Source organism: Sebastes umbrosus, chromosome 20, assembly GCF_015220745.1.
Source record: "Sebastes umbrosus isolate fSebUmb1 chromosome 20, fSebUmb1.pri, whole genome shotgun sequence".
NCBI classification, from domain to species: Eukaryota; Metazoa; Chordata; class Actinopteri; order Perciformes; family Sebastidae; genus Sebastes; species Sebastes umbrosus.
Genome location: NC_051288.1, coordinates 23,074,889 through 23,099,253, shown reverse-complemented (window position 1 = coordinate 23,099,253; position 24,365 = coordinate 23,074,889). Strand labels below are relative to the sequence as shown.

Sequence of the window (24,365 nt, the reverse complement as noted above, 5' to 3'; positions counted from 1 at the left end):
GTGCCAGATTAATTACATCCAGCCCTCGCCTGTGACGGGATGTCCCTCTCGCTGCACATGTCCCGGGACAGGGATGTATTGTATCGGCTCCACTAAACAGCAATGGAGCAGTGAGATTTATGACTGGTCAATGGCCGTTTATAAAAAGCCAACGCGGCACAATTGAAAGTGAAGTGGACAATAGGGAAAACGTGAGATGTCAGAACATTTACCGATTAAAATGGTGATCCCTTGATGCTACCAAGACCACGGAAATATGAAGTTTATTATTCTAGTTTTTCTAGGGCTGTCAAAGCTAACGCGATAATAACGCAAGTTCGTTTTAACGTCACTCATTTCTTTAACGCATTAACGCAACATGATATTTTTCTGGTGTGAAGATACTGGCATCATATGAAACTATAAAATCTAAGGAATCCATCGGTACCAACCATGTCATGCTGGAGGCTAAATAACGCTCCAAACTTAAGCTAAATTTTGACGAGGAAAAATTGGCATGGCCATTTTCAAAGGGGTCCCTTGACCTCCGACCTCAAGATATGTGAATGAAAATGGGTTCTATGGGTACCCACGAGTCTCCCCTTTACAGACATGCCCACTTTATGATAATCACATGCAGTTTGGTGCAAGTCATAGTCAAGTCAGCACACTGACACACTGACAGCTGTTGTTGCCTGTTGGGCTGCAGTTTGACATGTTATGATTTGAGCATATTGTTTTATGCTAAATGCAGTACCTGTGAGGGTTTCTGGACAATATCTGTCATTGTTTTGTGTTGTTTATTGATTTCCAATAATAAATATATACATACATTTACATAAAGAAAGCATATTTGCCCACTCCCATGTAGATAAGAGTATTAAAAGCTTGACAAATCTCCCTTTAAGGTACATTTTTAACAGATAAAAAATGTGCAATTCATTTGCGATTAATTTTGATTAAATATTTAAATCGATTGACAGCTCTAATTTTTTTCCTTTTACACTGTCAGGGTTAAATATACTATAAACTCTCATTTCTTCTTGGAAAGTTCTATTTTCCTTCCCCCATGCTCCCCCAGGTTTTTATGTTCTCCTCAATCACCTCCTTGCTCAGGCTGAATATCTCTTCTGGATGGCACAACTCAATTATCTACAGCACTCTAACAAGAGTCAGTTAGGTTTCGTTGTCCGTGGCTGACATCCCACACCAAACGCTGACTGATATCAAGTTCATTGAGAAGACTCATAGCTAATAAAGCTGAGTGTACTTGTTAAAACAAGGACTTTCCCATCACTTCAGATAAATATTGCAATCTATTTCCAGTTGACAAAAAAAGGGGAAGTGAAACTTTGACGTTTGCAAAATATATACCGCGCCACTGCCTTTCCCATGATGGGTGTCATTCACATCTACATCCTGTTAGCCAACACAACATGATGTACCAAAAAAAAAAAACGTTTTAACGGCCAATAAAAGAAAAGAAAATCCCATTTGTGAGAAGTGCCACGGCGCTGCTGTCCCAGCCAATCATCCGTCTCGCTGATTGTACTTTCCATCAATCTCGTTAGGCTTGTTTGGCAGGTATCTGACAACCATTCTTTAAATATTCAAGGAGCCTGAACCATTATCAGATGAGAGAGGACGACCTGTAAATCAGATAGAGCAGACACTAATGGATCCAACACTCCTGGGCTCCCTGAGCAGACAGATACTGAAGCCACTCTCGGGCCTGTTGGCCTCTCAGAGAGGAGGATGAGTTAGTCAGCGCTGGCCAGGCGGCTTTTCTCTCTCTCTCTCTCTCTCTCTCTCTCTCTCTCTCTCTCTCTCTCTCTTTATCTGTGTCTTCCTGATTGTGCAGTGACCTGAGACACACATGTCCAGCACATGTTTCCATGCATCAGTGGAATGACTGGATACACTCTGCAGTCGAAACGGTCTGGATCATATTGTATCGCCTCGCTTCCCTTCCTTTCCCTCCCTCACTCTCCATTTATTTATCTCTCTCTCTCTCTCTTGCTCTGGATTTTTCCACTGAACTATAACCTACAAAACCAAAACACATTAATACATTGGATCAAAATAGTGTGGAGATCAGAACTTTTGAAATTTTTTATACCGTATTAAACATAGAAATTTATAGGGCTGCCCCCTATTAGTCGATTCGTCAACTAATCAGTCGTTTTGGTCGCAGTCGACTGAGATTTCTTTAGTCGATTAGTCGTTTTTTTAAGTTTTTTTTCATGCTGACTTATTATTTTGAGATCATCTCTTTTTCTTTTTTTCGAGGTTGTTTTCGTATATGCAATTTACAGTTCGTATTTACAATAGTTTATAAACCAATTTTTAAGTAGTTGAGCTTAGAGACAAACACAATAAGTACACTAGAGAAAACATCAGCATTCAAAATTGAAATATAAATAAATAAATAAACAAACAAACAAACAAAAAAAAGAATAGAATAAAATAAAAATAATAAATAATAATAATAATACAAATAGAAAGAAAGTAATAATAATAATAAATTAAATAAACAAATCTCTGCACATCTCTGGTAAACACAAGATTTGATTGATTCAGTTTTACAGATCTGTCGAATAAATCAACTAATCCATTAGTCGACAAAATCGTATGAGTGTTAATTGATTAAGAATTTCTTTGGTCGAGGACAGATCTAGAAATTTATTTTGGGAGTCAATTTATTTTTAACTTGGACATACAAATATGTAATTTCATGCTTTCTTATTCTTAGTTTGTGTGCACATGAGAGTAATTTGCAGCGGTGGAAGAAGTATTCAGATCTCTTACTGAAGTAAAACAGTGTAAATGTACTCTGTCCCCTTCCTGGACTATGCTGAATCTTTAAAGCTTTAAATCTCCTCATATGTAACCTGCAGACCGTCAGTCGTTGTCATTATGTTTAGATGTCCATTTAGCCTACTGAGATGAAGTATAAAGTATATCTAACTTAATGCATGTTTTGACGGTCAAATACTTTTAAATTACACCGTTGCTTTTCCCTATTACGCCTCCGTCTCACCACAATGGAGCCATGTATTCAGCTAAGCAGCTAATGTCATTTGCAAGCCGTGTGTGAATCAATAGCTTCCTTTTTAACCTTTAAAACCATTGTGGCATAATTGGCATCCTTGTTTTCATTGATCCGTCACCACATAAGGGATCAATTGGCAAGAGTGGGGGAACCAGGTGTGCAGCCTGTCACATGCTTTTAGTGCGTCTGTACAGCAGCCTTGAGCAGCACATGTGCAATGCAAACCGTGTGTGAGATAAGAACCAGATCTCCAGATAGCCCTGAGACGGTTCCCGTAAGAGTTTGACTTGAATCTTATTTGTATGATTGGACCCATTAAGGGTGTATTTACGTTACGCTCACATGTTCTTTGGTTTAGCAGGATCCAGTCACCCTGTTTGACACTGGGGCTGATGTCCAATGAGTTATTGTGTCATGTGCTGCAGACTTCCAGAGGCTTAAGACTTGGCCGCGTCGCACATAAACATCCAGTGTAAGACTCTCCAGATCCACCGCTGTCTTCAGATTGGATTTCCCTCCACAAGGGCCTTTAATGGAAGGAAATACTCCGTCTAAAGATGGGAGAGTTCATAGTGAGGTCTCGTCAAACTGCTCGAAACGGCTCATTCACGAGTGATGTTAAAATTGACAGCCATAGTGCAAACAAATCTTTTTGCAAAAGCTGTTATAGTTTTATCTCTCAGCCAGCGCTGTTTGGGTTTTTTAGGAATCCCGTAGGAATCTAATAGTGTTTCCCGACATGCTCCCACCACCTCCGTATGGCTCAGCTGAGGGGCCCATTGTGTAGAGCAGAGTGTGTGTGTGTGTGTGTGTGTGTGTGTGTGTGTGTGTGGTTGGGGGGGGTGCCATCCCTGCTCCTGCGATTTGTTTGTGGTGGGTGTCTGTTGAATGGGATCCCCCCACCCCCCATGTAATGATCCCTCTACTTCCTAAAGCACTCAACCATGACCATCACCTTTCACCCTGCATCCTCCCCCTCTAAGAACCCACATTTACATATGTAAAAGTCCATCTCCACCCTGCCTTTAGCTGGGGGTCACCTCTATACGTAGCGCTTCAGAATAGGGAGTGAATGGGAGGCGGCGAAGAATACCACAAAATAAGGAAGGAGGAGATAAGACAACGAAGTTTGGAGAGAGGAAGAAGCCTTTGACCTTATCAGTTTAGGAGGTGCTGGGAATCTGCTGCCACGCTCCGCCCAACGCTGCAGGAGAAAGTGCACACGATCATCCACAGGAGCGTGGCCAGGCATAAATACTCCCATATACTTAACTGTACAGCCTTCTGTGTTATCTCAAAAATGTCTGTTTTAAAAGGCAACAGCTATTGTGTACTGTATCTGTCTTTTCACTTCTAAACACCTTTCAGGTTCTTCTCACTCTGTGCTTACGTTCATGAACCGACACCCTCCCCCCCTCTCTCCTTGATGTAGAAAAGAAGCTATGAAATATGAGGATCTCTGTGAAAGGGTGATGTAACATTTAACAAAGCAGTTAGCGGAGGTCGTATTGCCCCAAATAAAAGCAGGAAGGGACGGGAACCTGAAGACGATAACTCTCCCCTGGATCCGTTTACAAGACTGCCACCGCCGTATAAACTGTAGCAGCAAATTTGACTTCATTCGGGAGATTTACTGTGATATACCAGAGAGTTTGTAGTAGTTGATGGAGAGACCAGAGATTTTTTATTTAAGGACTATTCTTGGAACTGGATGTTAGATTAATTCCCAAGTTATGTTTTTAGGCACGCTGGCGGCCAGATGATGTATCGTAATGATGTTGGTGATCCTCCGACTTTTCCTTTAGCACCACCATGAGGTTGTGTTTTTGAACAAAATGTCTCAACAACTATTGGATGGATTGCAATGAAATTTCAGACATTCATGTCTCTAAAGGATTTAAGAAAGCAGAAAGCACAGATTTGTACTAGCAGATTTAGATTTGTGCAGAATCGGGAGCGTAGCAGATGATTTGAGCATGCAAGAGGACGAACTGAAATAACATTTGAGATCCCCTGACTTTTCTCTAGCGCCACCATCAGGTCAAATATTTTATTTGTCAAATGCACTTTGGTTAATGACCCAATACTTGCAATGATATTCCCATCAGCCTCAGCTGTACCAACATGCATGGCAAACATTACGCCTTTCCGCATAGCTCTTCAGTCATTCAGAAGTTCAGTCATTCCTATGCAAACCTCTGTGATCTCCGATGTGTTGGCGAAACATTTTTTTTTTTTTTCGGTCCAAGTACATTGAAAAAATGTAGCTATTGCTGCAGGTAACGGACAGACCGTATGCACTTTGTGCCACAGGAAGTTAGCCTGTTACACTAACTTCTTGGATATAAATGTGACTCGTCTAGGCTGGATGGCAAAAAGCAGACAGTAACGTTAATATATATACTGTATATAAACACTGTTTTATATTATTATCATCCATAAAGAGATGCAGTTCTTTGTGTTGAACACTAGGGGGGCGTAAACTGTATACTATGTGGATTTACGGGCACAAACCTAAGTGGAAACGAAGCGTTAACCTGCTAAACATCACCAAGTTAGCCTGTTGGCGTGCTGAAATACAGCCTCAAAGAGCCGTTGACATGGCTGTAGACTCCCAAGTCTTGTTAAGATTTGTTTATTAATCAAAATCATGAGGCACTTCAGAATCTAAGTATGTTGAGTTTTTCCAATTTTCTCTTTAGTTCCCACTAATTCCTGCTCCTGAATCGGAACATCAACCATCTCTATCTAATTGGAAAACGCACGCGATGCCACAGACAGCACTTACAATCACAGGCAAATACACAAACACAAAAAAGCTGCTTGACACTCATTTAACAGATTAATTAATATTCCAGAAAGGTCACACACCAGTAGCTCAAACACACACACACACACACACACACACACAGCTGACGCCGTTCCCAGGCACGACCGTTTGAAATGGAACATCCTCATAAACCGAGAGCCACATCAAGGGAAATATTCCTGCCAATCGCATTAGTGGCTCTACTTGGCTGCACTGTGAGTGTACTCTCTCTGAGGATTGTTTGCAGTTCATGACCATGGCAGAGAAAGGGGGCGGGGGGGGGGAGAATGTCAATAGACAAACTCACTAGTATTATTAGAGCGGCAGTCATGTGCCACCCTCTGTGTACTAGCAGACGAGCTGTTGGAGACTTAGAGGAGGCTGGAATCCCTTCGCGTCTGTCTGGGAAATCTGGGTAAATGCTCTCTAATCCTGTTGATCCTCCACTAAAGCCAACACTTCCTCACCTGCCTGCCTGCCATGGGAGAGTGAGTACAGACCAGAAATAGGAAGGTTACGATGATGAGTAGCGCCGTTTTGATTGTTCGACTCTGTTTATCATTTTATGCATGTTCTCTTAAGTCGAAGACGAATTAGAATCAAACTGTAAAATAAACATCTGAATAGCAACAGAAAGCAGAATAAGAATCCAGAACTTTTTTTAAGCACACAAGATTATGTAGTTGTTCATGAATGATAATCATGATGTCAATGTCATCACTACTACTCATTTTGAATACCGATTGAAAACTGTGCTTGTAATCAATTAAAATGTTGAGACTATGAATTATTAGAAAATACCAGTGGGCTACCTCCGGGTCTGAGAAGTGAAGCCAAAGTGTCTTAAACCTGCATTCTTCATAATAGCCAGCAGGGGGCGACTCCTCTGGTTGCAAAAAGAAGTCTATGAGAAAATGAGCCTACTTCTCACTTGATTTATTACCTCAGTAAACATTGTAAACATGAGTTTATGGTCTCAATCGCTAGTTTCAAGTCTTCTTCAATACAGCATGATGTTCATTTAGTAAATGATGGTCCCATTTAGAGTCAGATAGACCATAAAGCAGGGGATGCTTTAGGGCGTGGCTACCTTGTGATTGTCCGGTCTGGGAGTTGTCCGTGTTTTCGTCTTACAACTTTAACTCTTTCACAGTGTGTTTTCAGTTCATGAAAGTTAATTATAACCTTTTTGGTCGCCTAAAAATGTCTGTTGTATTTAGCTCCACTCTCTCGTGACACTTCTGGTTGCAAAAAAACAAGATGGCAACAGCCAAATTCTTCAAAACGGCAGTCCACAAACTAATGGGTGACGTCCCGGTGACTACATGCACTTCTTATATACAGTTTATGGAGAATACTGAAAAAATGACCATCAAAATTTCCCAGAACCCCAAGCGACATCTTATATTTGCTTGTTTTGTCCGACTAACAACTCAAATTATTCCATTTACTATTATTTAAACGACAATTCGTTGTATTTCAGAAGCAGGAATCAGGTGCATTTATACCTTTTATAAATGACAAACGATTGATAGATCATTTTGTTAAAGGTGCTAATGATAACATTCAGCCACTAGATGTCGCATTCACTTCACAACAAGTCATTGCCAGACACTTACCGTCAATCTCTGCCTTTTATCCGTTTCTTCCACACTAACTGACGACCCAGAGATGCCACGTGATACCAGCGTTGTTTTACTATTGGCTCACAAGCGTTGTTAGAAGAGGGAACCAAACGTCAGATATCTTCCACAGACATAAACAACATTTTGGACCCGCCAAAATTTTTAAAAGGATTAATTCACAATCATAATATTTTCAGGAAAAGACATCTCTGTGGATGTATTATTTGTTTTTAAATATTCGTCTACGTAAAAATGTTATCAATAAAACCTTTAACTTTTTGTTGATCAACTAACCAAGCCAACACTAAATGAAACCCTTTGCTGTTTGTGGTTTATGTCACAATAATCTCTTCTCACTTTTACATTCACTCCATTTCCTCCTTCGCTTTTTCACTTTCTATCTCTCGCCTTAGCGGAGCAGTCGTCGCTGGCCTTTTATTCAGTCTGCCAGACATTTTCTTCTCCTCCTTTTTTTGTGAATGGACGACAGTATGTAATTACCTGGGCTGAGCTTTCGGTGTGGCCTGCTCCGTCAGCTCCACACCCACTGCACACACGCACACACAGATACACATTCACAAGTGCGTACATAGATACAGACTAGCCGTGATTACTAATACACACACACACACACACTCGTGCACGCATATAAATACAGGCCTCCCCAGCTGGAAGTGCACAGCTGCTGCTGTTTACCCTGTCGGGACCAGAAAAACATCCTGTACAGTTCTCCGGGTGAAAACCTCCCCTCACATAATAAACACGAGCCCTCGGCACAGTTTGAAGCTCCACTTTGGGTGGTTTTTGTGGCCGTCGAGGCAAAGGTCCCCTCCAGCAGTCCGGCTTGATAGACAGTTCGGCGTGCTGGAGATTGATGGATGCCTTTGGGGGGAAATGAAATGGTAAAAATGTTGCTCAATATTTCGGCCTTTGAGAGTGTTTGTGGCGTTATCAGGTTACCCTCTTTAAAGCAAAGCTTAAAAGCGATGGCAAACATCTGGATACCAATAGGAAAGAATGCAGAGACACAGAATTGGTGTATACGCTGCTCTAACAGAGGTGTGACATTTTGCTTTCATCAGTCCACAGACATTTCTCTGGCCCGTAGAGTTGTTTAGCTTTAAGCTTGACTTTCACAGAGGAAGTTTTGGCTGTTGTTGTGTCTGGAAGAGTGAAGAAAAGTGGGCGAGGACACGTTGAGCTTCCAAAACGACTGCTGGAATGCGGTCGTGTGTGAGCGTGTGTGTGTGTGTGTTTTGTGTGTGTATGTGTGTGTTTATACGCGTCTGTCTGCTGCCCTGTTTTTTGCAGCTGACAGTCACTTAAGCATTTTGGCTGGCACGTAAAAGAGATTCCTGCCCAGACAGAAGTATTTGCTTTTACATTTGAGCTTAACGACCGTAGTATCGGGGCAGGGCCGGAGGAGAAAAGAATACACAAAGCCCGCAGTGTGTGTGTGTGCCAACTCCTCATCTCTGTTTTCTGTTTACTGTCTCTTGTAGCGGTGGCATTTCACAGCCCTCCAGTCACCATCAAGAAGGAACCACAGAGCCCGGGCTCCGACCCCAGCCAGTCCTGTAGCCACAAGCAGAGCTTCAGCTACCCCAGTGGAGAGCAGTGCCTTTATGCCAGGTACCTCCAGGTTCTCTCTCTGCTGTGTGTGCCAAAGAACATGTTGTCCCTAAACCTTTTATGTGTGTGTACCTTTCGTACCAGGTGTGTCACGATTACCGGACATTTAGTAATCAATACCAATGCTGGGGAAATTCCACGGTCCTCGACACCAATTCGATACCACAGTAAAAAACAAAAGTAAAAAAATAAATCCCATGCACTTCAACATCCACTGAACATCCACAAAACTCTTTTATCTATTTGATATAGCTGTATTTACGACTTTATACAAGATTACATTTAAACATTTCAAGATAACGTTAGAATTTACCTTTGCCGAATACTCATTTTTACTGAATAGAGCCTGAACACATCATAATGTAACCAGGTAACGTTAACAAGCTCTCGTACTGCCTATTTTAAAGTGCATTAGTTGTTCACAATGTAACATTATCAGGGAAAAAGGAGGGTGCCTCCCCTGGACACGTCAATACTGAGTTTACCACATCCCAAACACATTTTCTATCATCTGCGGGACGACGGGACACCGTTAGTCTCGAGCCTTGCCGTTACCTACCAAGCCCCAAGGAAGAGCGCCGAGTTTTATGATACTGTGGTACTACAACTTCCGTGTCCGTCACGTGATACCATTGGGCCCAAAAATACTTTTTCCCATAGACTTACATTGGGAAAGAGACGTCTGTAACTCAGCGGATCATTTTTTTTGTTTTAGGTGAATCAACTTCCCATTATGAACACTTGAATAGTCCTTATTTAAGTCATTAGGTCCTAAAAGTTGTAAAATGCACTAATAGCTAAATCCAGAGTTATTTCCCTTCCTCCGTTCATGTGAATGAGACCCAGGTACCGTCACGTTTTCATAATTTTCGTACTTGCCTCTGATGATATCTCTAAAAACATTTTCCTTCACGTAAAGTCTGGTTTCTCATCCTGTCTCTCACTTTTGGTTTCTAGATTAGAGCAAAGAAGAGGCTCGTCATTTCCTCCTCTTAAATCTCGTCTCTATCAGGCTTATTTTTACCTTTTTTTAGCTCTAATTTTTCAAATGTTATTAGAGTACTGATATGTAGACTGACTTATTGTCTCTATGCATATTAACTGACATCTTTTATTACCAAGAGCAGAACAAAAGAAACAATAATTACTTTATTTTTCCATTCTCAATCATAACCGTTATCCAATGACCCAGCACTGATAAGTCAGCAGAGCTAAAACACTGACCACACGCTATTGACCACCAAACCCCCACCAAAGAACTCCCATTAGCTCTGTCTGTTGTATTGACCCTCGCCAGTACGACCCTGCTGTAACATGTGCCTTTATGCATGTATGCATGTGCTCATGAGTGCGTTGATGTTTTGCAGTGCCTATGAGCAGAAAAGGGCTGCAGGAGGAGCCAAGAGCTCCTGCCCAGGGACCCCCATGTCTCCTATGCAGCAGCACTACTCCCCGAAACCTGCCACGGCCGGACGGCCCGATGCTGGCTACATGAACCCTGCTGCCACCTCCCAGCCACTGCCCAGCAACAGTTACCCCATCAACGCCAGGTGACACAACACACAAGTCTTGGCTGCAGCTGTGATTGACATTTTACCACAGTGACGATACTGGCATCATATGAAACTAGAAAACCTGATGGATCCATTGGTACCAACCATGTCACACCAGCTTGTCGGGAAAGAGGCTAAATAACGCTCCAAATTTACGCTACATTTTGGCGAGGAAAAGCTGTCATGGCCTTTTTCAAAGGGGTCCCTTGACCTCTGACCTCAAGATATGTGAATGAAAATGGGTGAAATGAAAGTCTCCCCTTTACAGACATGCCCACTTTATGATAATCACATGTCAGCACACTAACACACTGACAGCTGTTGTTGACTGATGGGCTGCAGTTTACCATGTTATGATTTGAGCATATTGTTTTATGCTAAATGCAGTACCTGTGAGGGTTTCTGGACAATATTTGTCATTGTTTTGTGTTGTTAATTGATTTCCAATAATAAATATATACATACATTTGCATAAAGCAGCATATTTGCCCACTCCCATGTTGATAAGAGTATTAAATACTTGACAAATCTCCCTTTAAGGTACATTTTGAACAGATAAAAAATGTGTGATTAATTTGCGATTAATCACGATTAACTATGGACAATCATACAATTAATGACGACTCAATATTTTTAATTCCATTAGACAGCCCTACTATAAAATATTGTAAAGTTTTTTAACGTAAAAAGCTGCATTTGCAGCTGTTAAAACTGTTGCTGTATCTCATTTGTCAGCTCCAGGTATCAGGGCCCTTCAGGAGACCCCATGTGCCCCCAGTTCCCACCACCAGGTCAGGCCTTTCAGCGCATGCCATCTGCCCCAGCGGGACATGGCAGCAGTGGAGCCGGTGGAGCTGGTGGAGGCGGAGGTGGAGTTCCAGGAGGGGGAGGTGGCGGCGGTGGAGGTGGAGGTGGTGGAGGTGGTTATCATCGGCAGCACTCCGACCCCTGCATGCCCTACCTGCAGCAGAGCTTTAAGCAAGAATACCTAGACCCGTTGTATGAGCGGGCGGCTCACATGGCGGGGCCTGGGCACGGGAGCGGACCGGGACACGGACACGGGCACGGACCTCATCCCCACCCTCATCCTCACCCCCACCCCCACCCACATCCACACTCACACCCGCACCAACACAGGTTCCCACCAGCCCACATGATGGTAAAGCAGGAGCCCACAGACTACACCTACGAACCTGGTGAGTGATACTAATACTAATGTCACTACAGTATGTTTAAGGCTACATCCACACTGATACAAAAACGATCCCCGTCCAGACGAGCGTTTCAGAATGAATCTCCGTCCATACTACCACGCCTGAAAACGCATATCCCGTGACCACTCACGTACACTGGGCATGCGCGTGCCGTTGTAAACAGGAAGCACGGTCGGTTGGTTTCCTTTGCAGAAAATACTACGAAAGAAGTACCGCAATGGCAAAAAGCAAGACCAGAGATGTCTTTGCTTGGAGCGACGACAAGGTGGAGCTGTTTCTGAGAGTAACACACGAGTATAAGGCGTTCAAGGCGGGGGAAAACACAACAGAAGACGTTCACGTGATGGTGACGAATCGAAGACCCAATCAAGAAGAGGACGTGTCTGCGTCATCGTTTTCAAAGGTCTGTCCGTCCAGACTAAAACACAACCCTGGAGCTTTAAAACTAAAACGGGGTCAGCAGCGTATTGAAACGTCTCCGTTTTAGGGTCTCGAAAACGCCGGAGTAGTGTTGATGCTAGGAAAGGTCTATTATGTATTAGTGTGGATGTAGCCTAAAGATGATGATACAGGCTTTTCAATGAGTTTTAATTCACATCAAGTGGGTGAAATATGCCAATGAGGAGTTACAATCATTTTTCTAATGAATTGATTAATGATTGAGTCTATGAAGGCGACCGGTTGAAGCTTTAATTGCTTGTTTTGTCCAAACAACAGTCCAAAACCCAAATACATATATAAACAATGATTTCAAACAGAGAAAAGCAGCAAATTCTCACATTTTATGGGATAGAACCAGCAAACGTTTTTGCAGTTTTTGTTTATTAAATTAGCTAAAAAATTAATCGATTTATCAACTAATTATTTCAGCACTATGGAGGGAATATTCAATAAACTTTCAAGGTTACTGAAGGTTTAATACTACAGAAAGTAAAGTCATGGTAATTTGTGTGTTTTGGATTGTATTGTAGAGAGACAGAGAAATATGGACAAATCAGTTTAATCTCATGTGTGTACATAAAATCAAATTTAAGCGAGCGTGGCGAGTACAGTGTGTACCTGTGAACTGAAACTATAATCTTGACAACGGTTGGTTATTTATAAGGATTATTATTTGGCTTTACAATCGGCCTCACAATAGTCCCTTTAAAGACCAACCCTCCCCTGTGTGCAAAGCCAACTCAAGAACAAAATGTCCAAAAGGCAAACAAACTTCTTCACTGTATCTAGACTCCCTCCCTGCCTCCAAACTCCTCCTTTCAACTCTCTGACACTTTGCAAAGAACAGGAGAGAAAAAAAAAGTATTTTCTTTTTTTTTCTGCTGCGGCTACACTCCTCCCTCCTTCCTTACCTCCTTCCCTTCCTCCCCCCACCACCACCACCACCACCACCACCGCTCTCTGTGAGAGAGAGAGGTAGAGGAATTTCATTGAGAAAATGGAGGGCACTGGAAAGACTAGAGTCCCTGGTGGAGTGCTCCGGGGTCTCAGGTTGCACCAGCGGCTTCCTTTTTCTGCAGGCAGATGAACTCATAATGGAAAAATGAGCGTGGCCGCAGTAACCCGAACCTTTCACTGGCTGGGCTTAGGGAGAGGGTGAGGGGAAGGAGTGGTAGAGGTGGGGGGGTACAGGGTGGGGTAGCCAGCCAGCGCAGGCGCTTTAACAACAAGCTGTACCACTGGAGAGCACAGAAACCAGCTTGAATTTAAAACAACAAGGAGAGAAATCTAACACCCACCATACATCGTGTCCTCATTCACCTGCATTAAAGCTTCTATAGGACTTAGAGCTGCTGTTGAGATTCCCACAGGTCCCTCATGCACATTAGATGGCTACAAAGCATGCCTTCCAGCGCTGAAACTTTACACAGCACACTTTATGCATAATAAAAAACGACCTAAATCTTTTCTCTCTCTTATGTTTTTAAACTCGCACCTTTGATAAGGAGACCGGATAGCACTGACAAGGAATCGCACGACCTTGAGAAAGAAAGGGAAAGTACAAAAGGATGTTTTCTCTGCTGGGAGGAGGAGAATTTGGTGGAGTTTCCTTCAGATATGAGTTTGACCAACTGCAGAGACGTAAAAGATCAGAGTTTATCTTTCGTTTGTAGACAGTTATACAATACGCCACACTTTTCATGATAGTACGGGAACCTGAATTATCTGGAGATAATGTCAAATTAATCCATCTGGAGAATGCCAACAAATTTCACCCTTCCTTATAGGTTTAACATACTTTTTATATTTTTCCATAATAATTTATTGAGAGAGTTTTTCCCCCAAAGCACCCTCCCACCCAACCCTCACCTGTTGCTGATGCAAAAAGGATAAAGAAAAAAAAAAAAGTAAAATTCAATTTTTAAAAAAAAAGAAAAAGAAAAGAAGATTTAAAAAAAAAACCCATTAAAATAAAATAAATAATACAAAATAAAGTACACACTGACAGTAATGTAAATTATTGGATAAATCCAAAACTACAGATAAAATAGGCTGATAATCTTTACCATGTATAAAAAGGACAATTTAACTGTTAGTGGATTAGTCGTGGGATTCCAGGTAGTCTTTAAAAAGTCCAATTAAAAAAATTAGTATAAACAGAAAACCTTAAGAGTAATGTAAATCCAATTTGCAGACACAGTAAAAAAAAAAATGTTTCTTTCAAGCAGTTAATTGGATAATTTATATTTTAAAGAGCTTTTGAATTAATATGGTTAATTAATTAATATGGTTAATAAAGACTTTAATGCTTGTTTTTTTTGTTTGCTGCTGATTTATTAATGCCCTTTATGGTCATTTAATTGAAAGAAAACCTGTCCCTAACTGTACAGCCGTGGACGTGTAATGGGAAAATGGTCGTGGAGCAGACAAAAGAAGAGGATTGACGTAAATAGCGTGTAAAGACAACAACACCAGTGTTTTCTTTTAATGTGTACAAAGTGAACAATGAGAGCCAAATGCCACAGTGCCATTTTAAAAGCAAGCTCTGAGAATGAGACTAGTTTCACACACAAACTGGCGTCCCATCGCTTAATCACCGCTATTGTGTCGCATGAAAAGACACCAAATGGTCATGCCACTCAGTACACAATTAACCCCGCTGCTCTCACACCCAATCTACCGATCGCTCCCTGGTGGGAGCCTGCCGTTGCTGGCAGACATATTATTTACAGTATGATCGAGTGCTGCTGCCCCAGAATGGAGGGTTTGATTTTCCCCTGTGGCATCTTATCACAGTCACAGTGCTGCAGCTGCATTCCCCGGGAGTGAGTCACATCCAGAGCCAGAGGCAAAGAGCTGCACCTTCGCTTTTTATGCTCTTGCTCGTCTCGTTCATGCAGTTGACAGACGACACGAAAACACATAGAAAGATTTAGTGTCGCACCTTTATTTTTATTCAACCACAGTATAAGATACAAACACAGACACAAAGGTGAATCACAGGATGTGGAGAACAAAAGCTCTTCTCTCATTATAATAACTCATTATAACGTAATTATGTGTTCCAGCTTGCAGAGAGCTTGGCTTCATGAGGATATATAAAAATCTATTTCGGTGAATGCAGATATTCGGGTCAGTCAATAGTGCCCAGATAAAGTGCAGACACTGTATACTGTACCACTTTTCTGGTCTGGTGAAGGTGCTTGCTCATGGCCTAAAAATACCAGCCGAGACAAGAGAAGTGATATGATAAATGCAGCGTTTGTCCTTGCAATGCTCGGGGAGATCACACAAAATGTCCACATAATGCACACACTTTCTCAAGCTCATATTGGCCTTAGTAAGCAGTACGTTCGGGTTTTCATTCACTTAAAGGGATTTATTCTTCAACACGTCAACTATGAAATGAATCGCCAACTATTTTGATAATCGGTTTGAGTCCTTTTATAAGAAAAACAACAGTCAAAAGTCTCTGATTCCAGCTTCTTAAATGTGAATATGTTCTGGTTTCTTTACTCCTCTATGACAGTAAACTGAATATCTTTGAGTTGTGGACAAAACAAGACATTTGAGGACGTCATCTTGGGCTTTGGCTCATCATTTTCTGACCTTTTATTACAGACGACAACTAATCAATTAACCCATTTGTGCCCGCAACTGAATTATATTAGATACAGTATGATAAGAAAATGTCTGTTTCTCAGAAACTACAAGGAGCACAATGAAGTATTTGGTATCTATGAACTCACAAGAAGTTGAATATTAAAGATATGCACACATATGCCGTGTAAAAATATTTCATATGGAAAACATTTAACAAACACAATATTAGCATTTTTTCAAATGTTTAAAAAATCATGTGATCTAAAAAAAAATCTAAGTTGTACTGTTAGCTACTTGCCAAAAGTATGTCCGTACCAGATTTCAAGACTTTTGACCAATCAGAATAAATGTTGTGTCATTTTCCTTATCTTATTATTATGTTAATCACTGTTAAACTGATGAAATAAACTAAGATTTGACCTATAGCTATGTGTGTTTGTGTTACAGATGTGCCTGGATGTCCCTCAATGTACCACCACAGTGAGGGCTACCCAAACCCCCAGCACAGCAATGAAGGTAATACGACTTTTACTGTGATAACCTTCACCTCCTTTCAGAGGCCTCTGCCAAAGTATAGTTGTTTTTCAGTAGAAATAATCACAGTGATGTCAATATTTTTAATTGCATGTATCCGATCTCCTCTCCAATGCTTTATCTACGTCGAGCCTTCGCTGGTCAGAGCTCTGCGGTCATTGGCTAACCGGCGTAGAGTGTCTGTGTTTCCATTGGCTAACCAGCGGCGAGTCTATGTTTCCATTGGCAGAGGCTCTCGCCTCACCCCTGCCTCAAGAATCCCTGAATAAACACAACTCCTGGAAAAAGCACAGTATTACTCCAGCAAAAAAGGAAAACCATCTTTCCCTTCGCTCTCATTGTTTGTTGCACCATTTTGGGTCATTCAGATTCAACATGAGAGACTTAGAACGACTCAGAAGATGTTACAATAAGTTCACTGGCCCTGAAAATGGGAGCAAAGATCCAAGTCTCTTTCAAAGGTTTCCAGAATGTATTTTTGTAGGCCAACCAGGAAGTTCCCTCGACAAAAAGCCAATGGGATTGTTCCATTGGATTTTGGATTATTGCAGAAAATAAGCTCTGTGGCAAACAAACGTTTATGATACATACAGGTTTTGTTCGGCAAGATAATCTTCACAAATGAACACCACTTTTATGATTTTTGAAACGTTAATGCAATTGCCAGAATTAAAAAGCTAACTTTAGACTATAAACAAACTACACCACGGTCGCATGAGCGTGAGTATACACAACGAGGCTGTAAAGGAGGACGAGTCGGCGTGATGACACTTAGTAGTCTCATTTAGCCACTTGTTAGCAACCGCCTTTTTTAAGACACATAAAGGATTCAAAATGTATTTTATGTCGTAGAACAAAACGTTAAAATCTCTTCAGCTTGTGTTAACCACAGACCTTATTTCAGGCATCTAACTAAAAACCCATTAACTTCCAGACGAGGGAACAGGAAGTACTAAAATGCTAACTCATTTCCGGGTTTTAGGACTCATTCCTGTACCACTCTATCATTCTGCTTCCACTTAACGCTCCGGCCACAAATGACGTCATCATGTGTACTAACAGAAAACGGGTTTATAGCAAATTATTTAACGGACCCCCTGACAGAGTGCCACGGCCCCCTGGGGGTCCCCGGACCCCACTTTGAGAGTCACTGCTCTATTGTGTACTCTAAAGTAGAGTACACACTTATTGGTTTAACGTTATTCATGCGTGAATGGATCTTTGTATTTTGTTGGTATTCAAAGCTCATTGGCACCGATCCCAAATGAACAACCTAGTTGTGCTCCGATCAAGGCCTCTTGAAACTCTAACACAATCCTCCCTTTGTCTCCCAGGCTATCTGTTTGAAAACGACTCCCGTGTGGTTCCAGAGAAGTTCGAAGGTGAGCCCGCTGTACCCATAATCCCCCCGCACTCACACAGAATTTCATTTGCACTCCACTTGGTGAGGTGTGACAGCAGAAACTCTATATGCCCGACTATCATCTTATGTCGACGTCAGGGATCCTTGTGTAAGAGCTACATGGGTCTTTGTGTTCTCAGAAGCTTAGTTAGTGGGTTCGGTTTCCCCGCACACACGATGCCGGGCTCCCTTTGTCACGGTGAGAACAGAGACGAGCCGTTTCCCATGGTGTTTGTTGGTGATTGACGCTAAAGGAGATTGAGTGGAGAGCCCGAGGGTGTCAGCACTGGTTGAACCAGTGAAGTGTGCAACTTCTCTGAGAGACAACAGCAGTAACTTAGCTGAGCTTCTCATGTTGCCACACTTGTGTACAACATATCCAGTAACCGGTAAACAACCAAGAGCTAATCAGTGTCCATTTACCCTCATATTGCTTCACCCAGCTTTAGTATGTTCTCTTCTTGCTTTTAAACATCTACATGCATTTTATTACCTTCAGTTTTTTCTCTCAGTGCCATAAAAATGTTCCTGTTTCCATCTCAACTAAACGCACTGCTGCCCTTTTAGTGGTCAATTTGATAAGCCGTAGTTAATAAGCATTTGATTCAGTTTACGTCAGTATGCAAACATGAAACATCAAGATTAGATGACCTAATGATGTACTGGCCCCGCTAGAACTCAGAGACTTCCTCCAGCTGTTTAGCTGCTCCAAATGTCCTTGTTTCTACATGTAATATAAGAACCATATTAGACCCTAATTTAATGATAAATCTGAACAGTCGGATGTACATTGACGCTGAAGTAGGCGAGATTGGAGCAAATATGATTTAAAAAAAAGTTATTTTTATAAAACGGTCGCTATACTGTGACAGTAGTGCATGAAACAGGTGACCGGCAAAAAAATCATGTGCCTCTGTGTCCTCCGGTGCTCCTAACGGCATCTGCAAGATTTCACAGACCGGAGGAAAACAAGCAGTCAGAGCTGATCTGAGGTCTGCTGTCCAGCTGATGTCTATGAGAGCCGGCTGTCAATCACTCGCGAGCTCCGACCAAACGGTCAAACTAGGCAGCGCTGATCAAATATGACCGGAGCACAGCCAATAGGAATGCTCTCTCTCAATGAAATGATTTTTTAAAGCCTGAAAACAGAGCCATGAGGAGGTGCAGAAGTCTGGTTATCTCTCAGAACACTTGAATTACAATATGCTGATAGGTTATTATGGGATTTTTGCCCAATGATGCCAAAAATATTCTGCCTACTACCACTTTAATGTGTATCAAATTAACTTGGCTGGGTGTAAACTAACATAACGTAAGCTGGTCAGATTCAGTCCATTTGTAATACAAATCTTGACGTGTGTGATCATGACCTCGCTGACCTCCTGAATCTTCTCTCCTCGTTCCAGGTGAGGTGAAGCAGGAAGGGGGTGGTGGTGTTTTTCGCGAGGGCACACCTTACCAGCGCCGCGGCTCTTTGCAGCTCTGGCAGTTCCTGGTGGCCCTGCTGGACGACCCGGGCAACTCCCACTTCATCGCCTGGACCGGCCGCGGCATGGAGTTCAAACTCATCGAACCCGAAGAGGTATGTCTGAACTTATCTTTATTTTAATCAAGAAGTTGTCTCAAAAGAAAGAAGAAAAAAACAACGTTGACGGGAAAATTGTGTTTCCAAACGGCAGGAGTCTTACCGAATTTCATTGATTCTTTTAATTATTTACAGTATTTTAAACATCCATCCATTATCTGTAACCGCTTATCCTATTCCGGGTCGGGGGGGGGCTGGAGCCAATCCCAGCTGACATTGGGCGAAGGCGTGGTACACCCTGGATAGGTCGCCAGACTATCACAGGTCTGACTCATAGAGACAGACAGTATTTTAAACACAAAGTATTGAAAATAATTTAGAGTTGGAACTTTTCAAATTGACTTCAGTGCAGTTTCTTTTGTAGGAAGCATCTAGTAGCCAATAATGGTACAGCATTTTCAACACGTTCTCATCCCAACTCGTCACATATTGACGCTTTGTCGGACCCCTTGGCGTCATTTTTTCCGTTGCATTAAACACGTGCTTAACGACCCCTCGGCGTCACTTTTCAGTCGCAGTAAACACGTGCTTAATGTTGTGAATTAAACAAAAACACTTGTTTAGGTTTAGGCAACAAAACTACTTAGTTAGGTTTAGGAAAAAAAGCTTAAAATTACTGAACGTTGTGAACATGGGACATGAACGAACAGATGATTGTAAAGTGAAACGTAACGCACGGGACACGAACAGCGGTCTCCTGGATGAAAGCCTTGTGTTTGTTGGACCCATTCACCTCCCCTCCCACCTGTCCTGTGTGTCTTTTTCGCTCTTTAAACTACATCACCACACTCCCGCCGCACTTTCTCTGAGCGTTTACCTTTGCCGCGGATGGGCTTACGTTGTAGTTAATGGAAAGCCCACTGTGTATCATAGTATCGAACGCCGACGGCCGTGAAAAAGCGTCGGTATTCGACGCCCTGGGAATGCGAACGGGTTTGACTTTTATTCATTTGGGTCATGTTTTGGTGGCTGCTTGGTGTGAATCCATACCAAAATATGATGCTTATTTTGCTCAGTATTGTCAAACAGTATAAGGACATCTCTAGATTCTCTAGGCCAGAACCTCTTTCTATTAAAACTGTAGTAATATTATCACCCTTAAATGTCTGAATTACCTTTTAAAATGCATCAGCAGTATTTTTAGTTTGTGTTACTGTATGGCCTTATCATCAGATAGTGGAGAAGTGTTGATAGAGATCACAATGTGAATCTGATAAAGACAGCACAGGAGTTTTTCTGGGAATGAATGTATGTTAGTTTAAAGGCGCTACCCAGATTAGAGCGATTAGAAGTGAGATTTGACCACTTTTCCTCATCGCTCTATTCTGTGATCCATCTTCCATTAGTCCCCCCCATCCATTATTCAACACATGAAACACTGGATTGATAAATGAAGGACAAGCACAGAATCATCCAACACCCCCAGTTCTCTCTCACCTCCTCACATTTCTTTAGTCGAGACGTTTTTGCGATGTTTAAGTCTGCAATTTGATTGGACGCATCAGACAGCGTCCATTTAGGTGGGTCCTAATACGGAGAGGTCTATACTGTGTTTTCCATTATCTTTTTACTGTACATTAAAAATGAATGGGGTAAGAGTTTTACAAGAGCAATTAGGGGCTGAGAGCACACTCAGAGATCAAACAGGGCTGGATGGCCACTGTGGGATACGACCTGTCTCCTCCTGAGTCATGAATCTCAGAGCTCCCCCCCCACCTCGGCTTCTTCCACTATCTCACATGTTTGTCAACATTCACTGTTGTGCAATGCTTTTGATTTACGTCCTCTTTGTCTGTGTGGGGTTGCGAGGCACTAATTTTCTATCTGGAGTTAGTGGTCCCTCGTCAGCTGAGAGGTTCAGTTTTGGGTTGGGAGTGTATTTCTGCCTTTGACAACCTGCCATGACTCTTATTTCACTGAGAACACTGTGGGACTCTGGTTGCATTCAAGTGGTAATGGGTTACATAAAAAGGAAGTGAATCCACATGTGGGGACTCGCCCTGGTCTCGGCATGTTGACGCTGTTGAGTTAAAGAGCAGGGAGGACGTCGGGTTGCACACCGAGGACCCCTAGTGGTCACAGCGTGGAAATACACACAACTGGGTCTAATTATGATTTTGGGGGGGATATGAAATTCAGGAATAAAAACGCTGACACAAAGGATTGTCCTGTGTTGACGTGTCATTTGAGGAAGGCGATATTCTTAAACCCTTCAAAAGCAAATAACCGCTCGCCTTTAGATGAACCTCACCAAAGCTGAACTGAGCCAGACGTGTAACCACAACCATTTCCTTTTCTTCTCCCCTCTCCTCAGGTTGCCCGGCTGTGGGGCATGCAGAAGAACCGTCCAGCCATGAACTACGACAAGCTCAGTCGCTCTCTGCGCTATTACTACGAGAAGGGAATCATGCAGAAGGTACAAAACACACCCAGTTTTTGTCCTTTTTTTAGGGGGTACAGGAGGTCTTTAGGGGGGAGATAGCAGGTCAACAGTAGATGTCACATAAAAGTGGTGTACATCATCTGAAAGCTGGGAACCTGAAGATTAATTTGAGATGCAGCTCAGTGCCGTGTAAAGTTGTTCTAGTCATAAATCAGAAATGAATATGAATTAATTAATTAGTTATTTAAAATAAATTATAAAAGTGTATAAGAGTTTTGGGTTGATACCATTTGTTACACAGATTTGGTGCTAAATTTAACAATTTTTTACCACTCGAGAATTGATAAAAATGATCAATAATCCCTCAAGTTATAGTATAGTATGTCATAAATAGTAAAAAAAAATATAGTATATGTCATAAAAAGTAAAACAAAAAAGTCATAGTATAGTATGTCATGAAAAGTAAAAAAAAAAAATCATAGTAAAGTATCTCATAATGGGTAAAAAAAAAAAAAAAGTCATAGTTAAAAAAAATCATAATCAAATTTGTCATAAAAAGTTAAAAAAAAAAAAAAAAGGTCATAGTAAAGTATGTCATAAAAAGTAAAAAAAGAAAGAAAAAAAAAGTCATAGTATAATTTGTCATAAAAAGTCAAAAAAAGTCATAGTATAATATGTCATAAAAATGCCATAGTATATAAGCACCTGCACCTTTAAGACTCAAATAAAGGCAACGGAAAAATCTGTGCACCTGGACAAAAAAGAGGAGTTGAATGTGCTTCTTCATACATTCCTCCATGACTCAAGCCGTTCTCTCTCTCTCTCATTCTGCAGGTGGCAGGGGAGCGCTATGTTTACAAGTTTGTGTGTGAGCCCGAGGCCCTCATCTCGCTGGCCTTCCCCGACAATCAGCGGCCCAGCCTGAAGGCCGAGTTCGAGCGCTACGTCAACGAGGAGGACACGGTGCCCCTGTCCCACCTGGACGAGGGAGTGCCCTACGCCACGGAACAAGCCCCCCAAAACATGGGCCCCCAGCCCTACTCCAAAGGCTACATGTACTAAAGCCAGCCCCCCACCCTCCCTCCTCTCTCCCCACCTTCAGAAATCTTCCTGTTGTACCGACCCATCATCATACACACCCTGAAATCCCATGCACCTCTTGCACATGCCCACCCCATCCACTTGTATATAAGGCTATGGTGTTTTTGTTTTAAATTAATCTCATTAGGGATTTGTTTTTTGTTTTTGTTTTTAAGAGCTGCATTCCTCTCACATCTGAGGCCTATTCAATCCATAAACATGACTGTGGTTGAAGAGATTGCTTAATAAATACCCAGAATAATACCCAAACTGAAGTCCAGACTATTCTTTCCTGTGGTTTTTCTTATGAGGCACATGTGGGTATTCTTTAACTTTCCCCTTTTTGATGCCTACAAATATCAGCAAACGTGTCGTAGTATAGTATGCCATTAGAATGTCACGGATAAAAATGGCTAGTATAGTATGTCATAAAAAAGTAAAATAGTCATAGTATAGTACGTCAGAAAATGGATTTAAAAAAAAGGGATAAAAAAAAGACATAGTGAAGTCGTAAAAATGTCACATAAAAAGTCATAGTATGTATTATTACTACTATTACTATAGTATTTCACAAAATGTGGTAAAATAAGTCATAGTATGTCATAAAAAAGTAAAATAGTCATAGTACAGTATGTCATAAAAAAATTGTATTGTACTGTATGTTGACAAAAAATCATTGTATAGTATGGCGGAAAAAGTCATAAAAATGTCACAAAAAGTCATAGTATAATATGGAATAAAAATGTCACGGATAAAAAGAAATCCTAATATATTGTTTCACAAAAATGTGATAAAAAATTCATAGCATAGTATGATGAAAAAGTCATAAAAAATGTCACAAAAACATTCATAGCATAGTATGCCATAATAATGTCACAGATAAATAAAAGTCATAGTATAACGCGTCACAAAAATGTGACAAAAAAGTCATAGAATGGCATAAAAAAGTTTTTTTAAAAAGTCATAGTATAATATTGTATGTTGAAAAAAAATCACAATATAGTATGATGAATAAAATCATAATAATGTCACCAATAAAAAAAAATCATAGTATATCGTGTCACAAAATGTGACAAAAAAAATCATAGTATAGTATGTCATAAAAAAAGTTTTAAAAAGTAAAAAAATAAATTAAAAAAGTCATAATATAGTATGTCATAAAAATGTCACAGATAAAAAAAATCTTAGTATATCATGTCATGGAAATGTGACAAAAAAGTCATAGAATGTCATGAAAAAGTTTTTTTAAAAAAGTAATAGTATAATACTGTATGTCGAAAAAAAAATCATAATATAGTATGACGAATAAAATCCTAATAATGTCACAGATACAAAAAAAAAAAAAAATAGTATAGTATGTCATAAAAAAAAGTTTAAAAAAGTATAAAAAATTAATTTAAAAAAGTCATAATATAGTATGTCATGAAAATTACCCTGTTGGAACCATTAGAGCTGTGTTTATGGATTTTCTGT

The 24,365-nt window shown here is 41.1% G+C and overlaps 1 protein-coding gene across 2 annotated transcripts in view; it reads left to right on the top strand.

Annotated features, from left to right (window-relative positions):
- The window catches only part of etv4 (ETS variant transcription factor 4), a 41,024-nt gene extending 17,862 nt beyond the window's left edge, over window positions 1–23,162 (top strand). Inside the window, exons 1-9 of one of the 2 annotated variants that reach the window (XM_037755719.1) lie at window positions 6,176–6,328; window positions 8,968–9,097; window positions 10,465–10,647; window positions 11,386–11,846; window positions 16,356–16,424; window positions 17,777–17,824; window positions 19,251–19,426; window positions 21,744–21,845; window positions 22,647–23,162. In XM_037755719.1, coding sequence (XP_037611647.1) covers window positions 10,523–10,647; window positions 11,386–11,846; window positions 16,356–16,424; window positions 17,777–17,824; window positions 19,251–19,426; window positions 21,744–21,845; window positions 22,647–22,874 — 1,209 coding nt within the window. In that variant the 5' untranslated portion in view covers window positions 6,176–6,328; window positions 8,968–9,097; window positions 10,465–10,522 and the 3' untranslated portion in view covers window positions 22,875–23,162. Of the gene's footprint in view, window positions 1–6,175; window positions 6,329–8,967; window positions 9,098–10,464; window positions 10,648–11,385; window positions 11,847–16,355; window positions 16,425–17,776; window positions 17,825–19,250; window positions 19,427–21,743; window positions 21,846–22,646 lie in introns of those variants that run through there. The other variant, XM_037755718.1, reaches the window with a different exon arrangement.
- The last annotated feature ends 1,203 nt before the right edge of the window (window positions 23,163–24,365 follow it).